Source organism: Dasypus novemcinctus, chromosome 10 (assembly GCF_030445035.2).
Source record: "Dasypus novemcinctus isolate mDasNov1 chromosome 10, mDasNov1.1.hap2, whole genome shotgun sequence".
Lineage (NCBI taxonomy): Eukaryota > Metazoa > Chordata > Mammalia > Cingulata > Dasypodidae > Dasypus > Dasypus novemcinctus.
This window is the reverse complement of record NC_080682.1, coordinates 66029955-66042572: the sequence shown is the minus strand read 5'-3', so window position 1 is coordinate 66042572 and position 12618 is coordinate 66029955. Positions and strand designations below refer to the sequence as shown.

The 12618-nt window shown below is 35.2% G+C and overlaps 1 protein-coding gene across 7 annotated transcripts in view; it reads left to right on the top strand.

Moving 5' to 3' along the window:
* Positions 1 to 12618, top strand: part of ANO3 (anoctamin 3) — a 312028-nt gene that overhangs the window by 210155 nt on the left and 89255 nt on the right. For all 7 annotated transcript variants that reach the window (XM_058305623.1, XM_058305627.1, XM_058305625.1 and 4 more), the window contains one exon: positions 5798 to 5894. In XM_058305623.1, coding sequence (XP_058161606.1) covers positions 5798 to 5894 — 97 coding nt within the window. The remainder of the gene's footprint in view (positions 1 to 5797; positions 5895 to 12618) is intronic.

The window sequence follows — 12618 nt, the reverse complement described above, 5'->3', positions numbered from 1 at the left end:
ACCACTGCACCTCATGGTCAATGATCCACATCATAGCCCACACTCTCCCACGTTCCACCCAGTGAGCCATTCTAACCTCACTTTGAAAGGAAGCATCTTCTCAACAGACTCCAGCACCTACAATCTGATTTATTGGACTTACCACACTCAGCTAAGATGGAGGTGAAGAAGGACAACCACCACACCATGGAGCCTAGAGTGATTACAACTGAAAATGGGAGGATTGCATCCAGCATCCAGGTGGAATCTGAGCCTCCTCTTGACATAAAGGTGCAATGGACACAACCAATCCAGTGTCCACATAGAAGAGGTGGCATTGGATTGGGAAAAGTGGACATAATGGACAAAGGGTATGGGGAAAGGCAGGAAGAGATGAGAGGTGGAGGCGTCTTCGGGACATGGAGCTGCCCTGGATGGTGCTTCAGAGGTAATCACCGGACATTGTAAATCCTCACAGGGCCTACATGATGGAATAGAGGAGAGTATGGGCCATGATGTGAACCAATGTATATGAGGTGCAGAGGTGCCCAAAGATGTACTTACCAAATCCAATGGATGTGTCATGATGATGGGAACGAGTGTTGTTGGGGGGGGGGAGAGGGGGGGTGGGGGGGTGGGGTTGAATGGGACCTCACATATATATTTTTAATGTAATATTATTACAAAGTCAATAAAAAATAAAAAAATTATAAAAAAAAAAAAAAAAAAAAAAAAAAGAAAGGAAGCATCTTTCTGGAAAAATGCCTACCCACAGGGAAAACACCCAACCCCTTTTTGGGCATTTCCTCTGGAGCTTGTACAAGCAATAACTTCCAGAACTCAGAGGAGCGTTGTGATTTAGAGTTATGATATAATGTATGGGAAATAAAAACACCGTTTTAAAATTAGGAAAGAAGGGGAATGAATCTTAGACAATCATCTGCTGTTCTGGTTGATTCCACAGAGAACATATTCACAATGTGCTTTAGGGCATACATAGACTCCCACCTCCACCCCTAAAAGTTTTAAATGAACAAAAGGAAGTGAAAGAAATATATGTGATGCTCCAACTGATTTACCTGCTAGTAGAATAAATTAGGCTCTCTTTATATTAGATATTCTTTAACCTTTAGTACAAGGAGTGCTTTAGAAGGAATTCTCAAACTCTTCTGTATTTTATGGTATTATATTACTGCTACTTCTGTCACACTATAATTAAGATCCTGTCAGACTTTCTATTCTAAATCAAGATAAGCAGCACTGAATATCTTGACTTTTAAAATATCATGGGGCTGAAATATCAAGGTGTCAGACTTGGTTGAGTCGTAGGTGTTACCGTGGCAGGTAGTGCGGAGGAGACCGGGCTTTTATTTTGTGTTGATTTACTTTGTTAAAGTCTTTTTTGTTTTTCTGCACATAGAAAATGTTACAAAGCTGCAGGTGTGGGTTCTATTTTTTTTTTTTTTTACCAGCTATGTCTACCTAAATTAAGGCCCTATTTTTAGTTACCTTGTAGTTAACTGTAGATTTAGATGACTGTATATATGCATATATATATATATATATATGTTTATATGAATGCATTGATTTGACATAGCCAGTTATGGTCAGCTCTGTGTCTTGGAAAGAATGTATCATAAGAATTCAAAAACTAATAATCAGGGAAAAGATCCTAAATCCCACTTTTCTGGTCCTTTTTTGTCTCATTGGTATCAGAACTCATCCACAAATTTATGTGGTCTTCAGTATTGTCCAGCCTTGCAATAACTGTCAGATCCTAAAGGCCCTCCCAAGCTTTCTTCTGACACTGTCATTAGTGATAGCGTTTCTTCCATTTACTAGGTACCTGTAAAGCATCTGGCACCTTTTCAATATACCTTATTTAATATAAGGTACATTGAATAAGGTATATTCAATATACCTTATTTAATATAAGGTGGATATTATCCCCATCTAGGAATGAAAAAATTGGTACTTAAAGAGATAAGTGAGTTGATCAGGGGCATAAATCTAGTAAGTGTGACAGTTAGAATCTGTCTCATTCTAAAGTCCATGATTTATCCATGCTGCCAGTGTTCTCCCTTAACCCTATTCCCACATTGTCCTCAAATATTAATATCACCAAACAGATATTTCCTGTTCTGTACTCTGTCATTTTAAAGTGGATCTCATGAAGAAAGAGGACCTTGAAGTGGGTCCAGACATCTCTCCCCAAATGGACAAATCCCCTCTCCTCACATTATCTTAAATTTGTGGTAGTTATTACTTCTTTGGAGTTAGTATTTGACATGTATATCTATCAAGATACATAATAAGAAAAAGAAAGCCACAATTTGAGTGGGTTGTCAGGCTTCTGCAATGGAACTTAAGAGTTCAAGCTGAACTCTCACTCCCCCTCTAGTGGTTAAGTCAAATAAGTTTATTAGTGATAGTCTCAAATGACTTATTTTAAGCAAAAATAAGTTTTAAAAAATTATTAATAAGTTTTATGTTACATATCTAGTTGATCTTGGAATAGGTAACAGAAAATGGGTCTAATGATTCTGATGAGAAAAATAGGAACCAGGCTGATGACTGGGAATCTAGACTTAGCACTTTGACAAATCTGTGCTTTTATTTGACCATATGAAAAGTGGAAAGTTGATGTACTATAAACCAACTTCAACACCTGTTTAGTATGAGATTTCAATGCAGGACAAATGTGTCATTTGTGAAACATAACAATGATAGCAAGTTCATTTTAATAAATTTTTTTCTTTAAGGAGTGCATTAATTTTTCTTTTTCCTACAAATCAATAGTATTACCAAGATGACTAATACATTATTGTCCTCTTTGGCTTTTAAAAAATTTATTTTAAAGAAACTTTAGATTACATAAATGTTGTTGCATGAAAAATATAGGGGATTCTCATATACCCCACTCCCTCCTGCTCCCACGCTTTCCCACATTAACAACATTCTTCATTAATATGGTACATTTGTTACAATAGATGAATACATATTGAAATACACCACTAACTGTGGATTATAGTTTACTTTATATTTTACATTCTGTTCTGTGCAATTTTGTAAGTTATGACAAAATATATAACGACCTGTATCCATCATTGCAACATCATTCAGGACAAATCCAATGTCCTGAAAATGGCCCCATATTACACCTATTCTTCCCTCTCCCTCTCCTCAGAGCCTCTGGTGGCCACTGCCTTTATATCAATGATACAAGTTCTTCCATTACTAGAATAACAGTAAGTTTATAGTAGAATAATAGTAAGTCTACTTTAGTCCATTGTTCATTCTGCAATCCTGGGCATGGTGATGCCCACTCTTCCTCCTATTGAGAGGGGGCTTAGATCCCGTAGAGCAGATGGATGGAAATATTTTGCTTGCAGTTGCAGATTTTCTCTGTTCCTTGAGATGGATGTTGTCCATCATCATCACCTTGTTAGCTGTCCTAGGTGAGTTCAATGAACTGGAGAGTAGGTGTCACAATTCTGCTGAGATCAGGGCCCAAGTGGCACATGGACAGACCAAAGATTTAAGTCTCTTGGATATAACCTATCAAGTATAGTACTAACTATAGTTTCAAATAGAAAGGGCAGAAGAGCCATGTGTAGGAAAACCACAAAAGAGTCCAGCTCTGTCACACTGGGGAGCATAAATCCAAGGTAAGACCCACTGGCAGAGCACCAAACTCCAGAGCCGTCTGCCTTGCCTATAGTGTCTGGATGTCTCTAGAGCCCTCCAGAGTACCACTATTTGAAGCACTATTTACTGTGGCAGTCAATGAGATCCTGCTGGAAACTCATTAAGTGAAACCTCTAGAATGACCTCCCAACTCACTTTGAAATCTCTTAGCCACAAAAACTCGTTTGTATTTACCATTTCTCCCTTATGATCAAGATCTTTTTCCAGGTACATTGCTAGTTGGAATTTGGTAATGATCCCTCAGTGCCAGGGAGGCTCATCTCTGGAAATCATGTCCCATGCTGGGGGGAAGGTAGTGCATTTATTTGCTGAGTTTGTCTTGGAGAGAGGCCACATTTGAGCAACAAAGAGGCCCTCAGGAGGTAACTCTTAGCAATATATTATACTAGGCTAAAATTCAATTTCAAAAAGAAAAGGTTAATAAGTACAATCATCAATATCAAGGGCCAGTGCAATGGTCCTTCCTCCTTCATTAGGCACCACCCCTGTTCTTGGGAGAATTTTCCTGTTCCATTAGAGAATGCAGCAGAACTCCCCAGGATGGGAATTGGGTGTTCTTTTGGTTATTGTGTGGATCTCCACCCACTGTGACAATACCCCATGAACACTTGAGCACATTTATAGGCCTTAGAGGCATACCTCAGATGAACCCCTTCCCATGCATCCCCCATCTATGACACCCCACACCAATGATCCTCCCCTACAACAGTTGTGATCCTTCTGTGATCCAAAACCTCTCCGAAGACAAAGCCAAGAAAATAACCAAATAAAAATAACAAGAAAATGAGATTTAAAAAGGTGTGTTTCAACTGCTTCCTTCTATATAAACATCCTGATTACTAGCAAGATAGTGCGTATGAAAGTGGGTGCAGCAGAGCGGGTGTAGTTCAGTGGTTGAGCAACTGCTTTGCTTGTACGAGGTCCTGGGTCCAATTCTGGGTACCCCTAAAAAATAAATAAATAAATAAAAAGCTGAAAGTGGGTGCAGTATAATAAAACCCACTGTATTACATTACTATGTGGTATTATTTTTTACTATTTTTTTCCACTTTGGTTTGTGATTATATACATATAGCACCTGAATGACTCACGCATTACTTTTTGCTGCATTTCAGCAATACGTATTTGAAAACAGCCAATCTTGTGTAAAATTTGGCCAATTAAGCTTGCATTAACAGATGTATTTCCAGACAAGTTTTTCAAAAGCCTTTAAATTTCTTTCAACATTTCTGGAGCATATTTATTTAAAGAAAATTTACTCAGGGATATTAAGTGGGAAAGTTCCATGTGTGATTGACAAAGGAACAAAATGTCTTAAAGATAAGTTGCTGTGAACTCTCAGGTCGTGAGCCTTTTAAGAAATTTTTTCTTATAGATGCCTTGCTCCTGTCACAAAGTCATCTGTAATTTATGCCAAGATTTTTTAATGGCAGTGGGCATATAGCTTAAAGCACAAGTGCCACAAAGTTACATTCTAACAGCACAGAGAATATATATATATATATGTAAATATAAACTCATGTCATTATAACTAGATGTGTCAGTACCCTAAAAAAATCACCTCCAGTCTCTGGTGAACATTACTCCTTAGTCAACTGCAGTGTGGGTTATAATACTGTGTGAATTATGGCTGCTGTTCCTTTTGGAACATTCTAAAGCAATGAGATCTGGGGGGCGTCACTAGACTTGAGAATCAGCATAATTAGACTTTATTCCAGTTCAGCCCCTCCTGAGAGTTTGGTTAAAACTCCACTGGACAAACTCAGAAGATTAGCCTGGGTTCCATGAAGTCATATGTAAAAGTGACTTTATTTAAAAATAAAGTCCTGCAAGTATCACTTGAAATATGCCCTATCATCATTAAATACCTTGGTGTAGTGAAATTTCTAAAATCAAAGAAGCAGACAACCACTGTATAACAAATGTCCTAAAATATTTGAGTTGGAGCCACAGTTTAAAGCTCTGCCATGCCTGCCCACCACTCCCACTATTTCCATTCCTTCCCCATATCCTCCCTGCCTTGCGTCTTTGCACAGGATAAGCTGTAAGGTCTAAGCGTCATCCTAGACACAGCGGTCCATGCTTTCTCTTTCTTCTTTGATTTCTCAAGCCAGGAAATTTGTGCAGCCACTGAAGTTTTCATGTGCCCTCTCTGTGATAAGAACTGCTCAATGCAGAGACTCAACGACAGCTGTATTTATGCCAAGGTGAGTGCGAACTCACATTATCACATTCTCCTTCCAGAGCTCTATTTTTTTCTAAGAAACAAGGATTTAAGAAATCCTTTAGCAAGTTTTTTCTTTATCATAATTATATTTCTGAGTGAGCCAACAATCATTAGTGACTTGTGAATTTAAAGTCGGACTGCTGCATTTACAAATATCGTTATTTTAAATCTTGGTATTTCTTCATTTTTTAAATAACTAATTATTGCCATCATTGAAGTAAACTTCCTCTTAGAATGATATCTAGATGCTTTTTAGAAGAGGTATGATTATTTCCATTGCTAATGATTAAACATGTGTCATCCGTGAAGTGTCATAAATTTTTTAAAAAATTTGATTTTACAGAGAAAATGATACTACACCAAAAGTTCTCAAGTTGCAGCTTATTAGAATCACCTGAGGCACCTTTAAAATTACTAAAGACCAGTTTATATGCCAGAGTAAATAAATCAGAATCTTTGGTTTGGAACCCAAGTGTCAGCACAGTTTAAAGCTTTTCATGTGATTCCAATGTGCACTGAAGTTTGAGAAGTGCTGTATCTACCATTGTTTTTTTATTTTAAATTTAAACAGCTTTATTGAGTTATAATTGACAGATAACAAATTGCACATATTTGAAGTTTATATTTTGATGTGTTTTGATATATGTTTACACCTGTCAAACCATCACTAAAATCAAAATAATGAACATACTTCTCACCTCCAAATATTTCCTCATGTCCTTCTTAATCCCTCCTTCCCAACCCTTCCCATCCCTCGTGCTCAGGCAACCAAATACATTCTGTCATTATAGATTAGTTTGTATTTTCTAGACTCACATAGATGGATTCATATGATCTGTATTTTTTTCTCACTTCTTTCACTCAGAATAATTATTTTGAGTTATCCATGTTCTACTGTTTATGAATAGATCACTCGTCTTTTTTTTTGCTGAGTGATAGTCTATTAAATGGTTATACCACAATTTGCTTATCTACTAAACTATTTTGAACATTTGCATTGTTTCTAGTTTTTGCCTCTTTCAAGGAAAGTGCTGTGAACATTTATCTACAGATCTTCTATGGAAAAATGCTATTATTTCTCTTGGGTAAATACATAGGAATGAAATGGTTGGGTCATGTGATGGATGAATGTTTAATCTTTTAATAAATTTCCTATTTCCAAAGCGTTTATACCATTTACATCCATACCAGCAGTGCATGAGAATTCCAGTTTCCCATATAGTCACTGATTCTCTATTCTAATATATTTATAGAGGTATCTCATGGTTTTGACAAATATTTCCCTAATGACTAAAGATTTTGATTATCTTTTCATGTGCTTGTTTGCCATCCACATATCTTTTTTGGCAAAATGTATATTCAAATCCTTTATTTTTAATTGAGTTGTTTATTTTCTTATTGCAAGTTTTAAAAGTCCTTTATATAATCTGGACCTAAGATTTTTGTAAGATAACATGATTTCAAATATTTTCCCAGTCTATGGCTTGTCTTTTTATTCTCTTAACAGTGCCTTTAAAGAACAGAAGTTTTTGCTTTTTTTAATTTGATGAAGACCAAGTCCAATGTATCATTTTTTTTCTTTTATGGCTCTGCTTTTATTGTTGCATCAAAACTATTTGCCTGACCCAAGGTTACAAAGATTATTCTGATTTGTGATCCATTCTGAGTTAATTTCTGTGTATGGTGTGAGGTATGCATCAAAGTTCCATTTTTTTCTGGCATGTGGATATCCAGTTGTCCCAGCACCATTTGCAGAAAAGACTATCATCTCTCCATTGACTTGCTTTTGCACTTTTGTCAAAAATCAATTTTCTGTGTATGTATGGCTCTATTCTAGAGTCTCTATTCTGTTCCATTTATTTATTTATCTATCTTACTGGCAATACCAAACTGTCCTGGCTACTCTAGCTTTTGAAAACATCCTGAAATCAAGTAGTATTAATCCTCCAACTAGATTTATCTTCTTTACGTTGTTTGCCTATTCTAGGTCCTTTATATTTCCATATGAATTTTTAAAACTATCAATTTCTACAAAAAGCACTATTGGAATTTTGATTTTGATTGTGTTGAATACAAAACTTGGAGATGATTTGACATCTAAACACTATTGGGTTTTCTAACTAAAGAATACAGTATACTTCTCCAGTTTTTAGGCCTTCTTTAATTTCCCTCAGCCATGTTTTGAAATTTTCACAATTCTTCCATATCTTTTGTCAGATTTATTCCTAGTTATTTCATATGTTTTTATTGTAAATAGTATTTAAAATTTTAATTTCCAATAATTTATTGCTAATATGTAAAAATAAAATTGAGTTGTATATTGATATTTTGTTCTACAACATTGTTAAACTTACTAGTTATAGTAGCTTTTTTGTAGAGTCCATCTCTTTTTCTTTATAGATGGTTGGGTAGTCTGCAAATAATGACAGTTTACTTCTTACTTTCCAATCTAGATGCCATTTCTTTCTTTTTGCCTACTGCACTGTCTAGAACCTCCAATACAGTGTTAAAGTGATAAAAATAGACATCTTTGTTTTATTCTTGATCTTAGTGGAAACGTTTTCAGACTTTTTCTTTTTTAGTTTGTTTATATGGTGAACTACATTGATTTTTTACTATTATATCTACCTTACATTGCTGGAATAAACCACACTTGGACTTGATATATTATCCTTTTTTTATATTTTTGGATTTGACTTGCTAAAATTTTGTTTAGAATTTTTGCATCTATCTTCACAAGAGATATTGTTCTGCATTTTCTTTTCTCCTAATGTTCTCATTTGGTTTTGATTTCAGCATGTTAGACTCATAGAATCAATTGAGAAGTAGTCCCTCTTTTTCAATTCTATGGAAGAGTTTATGTTGAAATTGTGTTTTCTCCTGATATTTTTAGCTAAATGTTTATCAAAATTTAAGTGAGTTTATCAATTTTATTGAGCTAGTTTTGAAGAATTAGTTTGAAGAACTAGCTTTAGATTTTGTTTCCTTGCTTTCCGATTTCTATTCATTGTTAATTCACTGTGTTAGTCAGCCAAAGTGGTGCTGATGCAAATACCAGAAGTCTGTTGGCTGTTATAAAGAGTGTTTATTTAGGATAGAAGCTTACAGTTACCAGGCCATAAAGCTAAGTTATTTCCCTCATTAGTCTACTGCCACGTATTGGAGCAAGATACCTACCAATGTCTACATGGATTCAGGCTTCCTGAGTTCCTTTTTTCCTCAGGGCTCGTGTCTCTCTGGTCTCTGCAGCTACAAACTATCAGAGAAATGGCTTGTCTCTCTTCCCAGGGCCTTCTCTCTTTCCTCATGACCAAGCTCATATGTGTGCTTACTTCCTGGGGCTCCAGCTCAAAACTCCAACCTCCCTTCTCTGTGTTGTGGTATCTCTGTGTGTCCCTGCCCACCAAGGGGGCAGGAATGTGAAGTCCTATTGACGTGGCCCAATCAAAGCCTTAATCATTCTTTAATGAAGTAAAAGTAAAACCTCTGAATCCAATACACTATAATATGCCCAGAAAATAAGACCAGTTTGCAAACATAATCCAATATTTCTTTTTGGTATTCATAAATAATATCAAACTGCTACATTCACTCAAATATTTCTTTCTTTCTTGTATTTATCTTGGGATTCATTTGCTATTCTCTTTCTAGTTTCATAAATTGGAACCTGTGGACATTGTAAGACATCTTTCTGCTTTTGTAATATAGGTGTGTAGTTCTATAACTCTCCTCCCAAATGGTGCTGCTTTGGCATTTCCCACACATTTTTAAATTTTTTTTTTTCCACTGCAAAATGCTTTCTAATTAACCTTTGATTTCTTCTTTGACACATGAGTTATTTAGGAAAAATTTCATTTCCAAATATGTGGGGATATTACAGAGGTCTTTTTGTTATTGATTACTAAATTATTACCTTGTAGCAAGGAACATACTTTGTATGACTTTAATCCTTTTTAAAATTTATTGAAAAAAGTTTTATGACTGAGATTATGGTCTGTCTTGTTTGAATCCCTATACACTTGAACAGAATGTGTATCCTGCTAATGTTGGGTGGCGTATTAATTCAAGTTGTTTGATGGTGGTATTCAAATCTTCACTTTTATTGATTTTTTGGTCTTCTTTTCCTCTCAGTTATGGAGAGAGGGATATTAAGATCTCAGATACTAATTATGGATTTGTCTTTTTTCTCCATGTGGTCCTATCAGTTTGGGTCCTATTTATTTTTGAAGCTTTACTATTGTGTGCATAAATTTTCAAGATGCTTATATCTTCTAAATGAATCAACCCCTCTGTCATTATCAAGTGGCTTTCTTTATCTATGATAATATCTACTGCTCAGAAATCTACATTGTCTTATATTAATATAGCCACCCCTTCTTTTGTTTAGTGAAACTAAGGTATATCTATTTGATTTCTTTTAATTTTAACTTCTTTTGATCTTTATGTTTATACTCTATATACAGTATATATTTGGGGCTTGTTTTTTTATTCAATTAATAAATTATATAATTGTTGCCTTTTAATTAGGTTTAGACTATATTAATTAATCTGAGTATTCATATAGTTAGGCTTTTATCTTTCACCTTGTTCTGTTTTCTATTCATCGATCTTTTATTTTACTCCATTTTCTGCCTTCTTTTGGGTTAGTTTTATTTTTATGTTGCTATTTTATCTCCCTTAGTGGCTTATGTTTGTTTTAGAGTTTATAGTATGCATCTTACTTACCTTGTTTTGAGGCAGTATTTTCTTATCACTTTTTGCAAAAGTTAAGTGCTTTAGAGATATTAGATGTAAGTACACACATCCCCCTCCTCACTCATGCATTTCAAATATATATGAAAGTCTTAAGGGCACCAGCAACCATATATGTATACTATTTCTCCTTTTACTTGAGCAGATCAAATGAAACACACTGATATTCTATGACTACTAAAGACAGGAAATATTCACATATGGCAGAGTGATAAGGTGAGGTAACTGTCCTAGGAAACACTAAACTGAAGGGGCCTTTCTTATGGTGCAGAAAAGATATCCATCCTTTTCTCAGAAGAAAAGAGTGTGTATAGGGACAGGTTTGTGTGAATCAATTCACTTAATGACACTTAAAAGGAAAGGTGGGAAAGTTAGCCTACGGAGGAGAATATGGTCTAATGGAACAAAACAAGATAAAACTTCCACTAGGGTGAAACATCTAATGTGACATGTATTTGTACCTCTGGCTAAGATAAAATGTAATTTTTTGCTTTATTCCTTAAAAATTAGAATTCTATCTTTATTGTATTGAAATAAACATTCTACTTTAATAATAGTTTGTAAGCTTAAATATCTAGAAGTTTCTTGATGGGCAATAAGATGGGCAAGAAGTTACTTGATGGGAAATAAGAAAGCACATTTTTATCAAAGGAGCAAGCAAACCAGTCTAGAATCTTTGAGTCATATGATCATCTGGCCATATGATCTAAGAACTTATCAATTCCTTATGGAATCAATCACCATTTGTAGCTAACTAATAGGAAATTAAATATTCCATGTTTAAAGAAAGTGTGTGTATAATTATTCCCTTCATAATTTCAGAGATGTGTTTTCATGGGAAAAATCTTGGTCCCAACAAATGATAAATATTGTATTTGAGTATGCTAACATTTCCTTTGATGACTACTGTGATTTTTAAATCTTAAAAGTATGGTCATACAGGTTTTACTATGCGCAAGGTTTAAGACTGAGTAAATGAGAGAGGGCAGAACTCCAGGCCAAACTCTCCCCCCCATGCCTGGAGTAACAATTGGCCTGCAGGGTTGCCAGGTGGCAGCTGCCAGAACCTTCTATTATTCTAAACCTAACAAACAATTTTAGAGAGAGATCCAGAAACTACAGTGGAGGAGATGTAGACTTTAAGTTCCCAATCTAATACAAAATTTATAGCCTCCACTAGTACCCACATTTACTGATTTCTAGCTATCCTTGGTGTCAAAGATAATGGAAAATTTGTGATTGAATACAACTTTATTTGAGGCTTACTCATATTAACCATGTTGAAAAAAATGCATGACCATGCTTCCCTCTTCATAACAGATTATTTTTCTAATATAGCTCATTACAAATATACATTTTTAGATAGAACAGGGATCTTTTAGCTTTTAGGAAGGTCTGGTGTTTTGCTTTGGGAATTTTCTGGTGATTTTAGCTGGAGCTTTCTTTAGTATACCTGGTGTTCATTATCTATTAGGCAGAAGGTCACTTCCCATATAGTCTCCTGTCGGTCATGGTTGCTAATCGGGAGCCAACCATGGACCACTTGATTCTTCCTTCCCTCTCCTCCATTTCCAGTCATCAGCTCCTAAAACATTGTCTCCTTGGTCTCTCATATAATACATGCCACATGTGATGCTCTAGTAAATCTAAAGTAATGTTTGTTTTCCTGTAGTTATCCCCTCCTAGGGAAGTTTTTGAAGCTATGCTTAATTCCCATTCTAGATTTATCTCCCATTACATGCATATGACCCACTATTATATGAATATTTTAATATAACTTGCTGTATGTCATGGATGTGTTTCTAAAAAGTTAACATTTATATTGAGCAAAAAAAAAAAAATTACCTAAAAGATTGGGTAAGAAAAAGCTTTTTAAGGAAAATAGGTTACATAAATTCTGACAATCATGCTCCTACAGCACAATTGTTATTAACTATAGCTTGTTGTTTGCC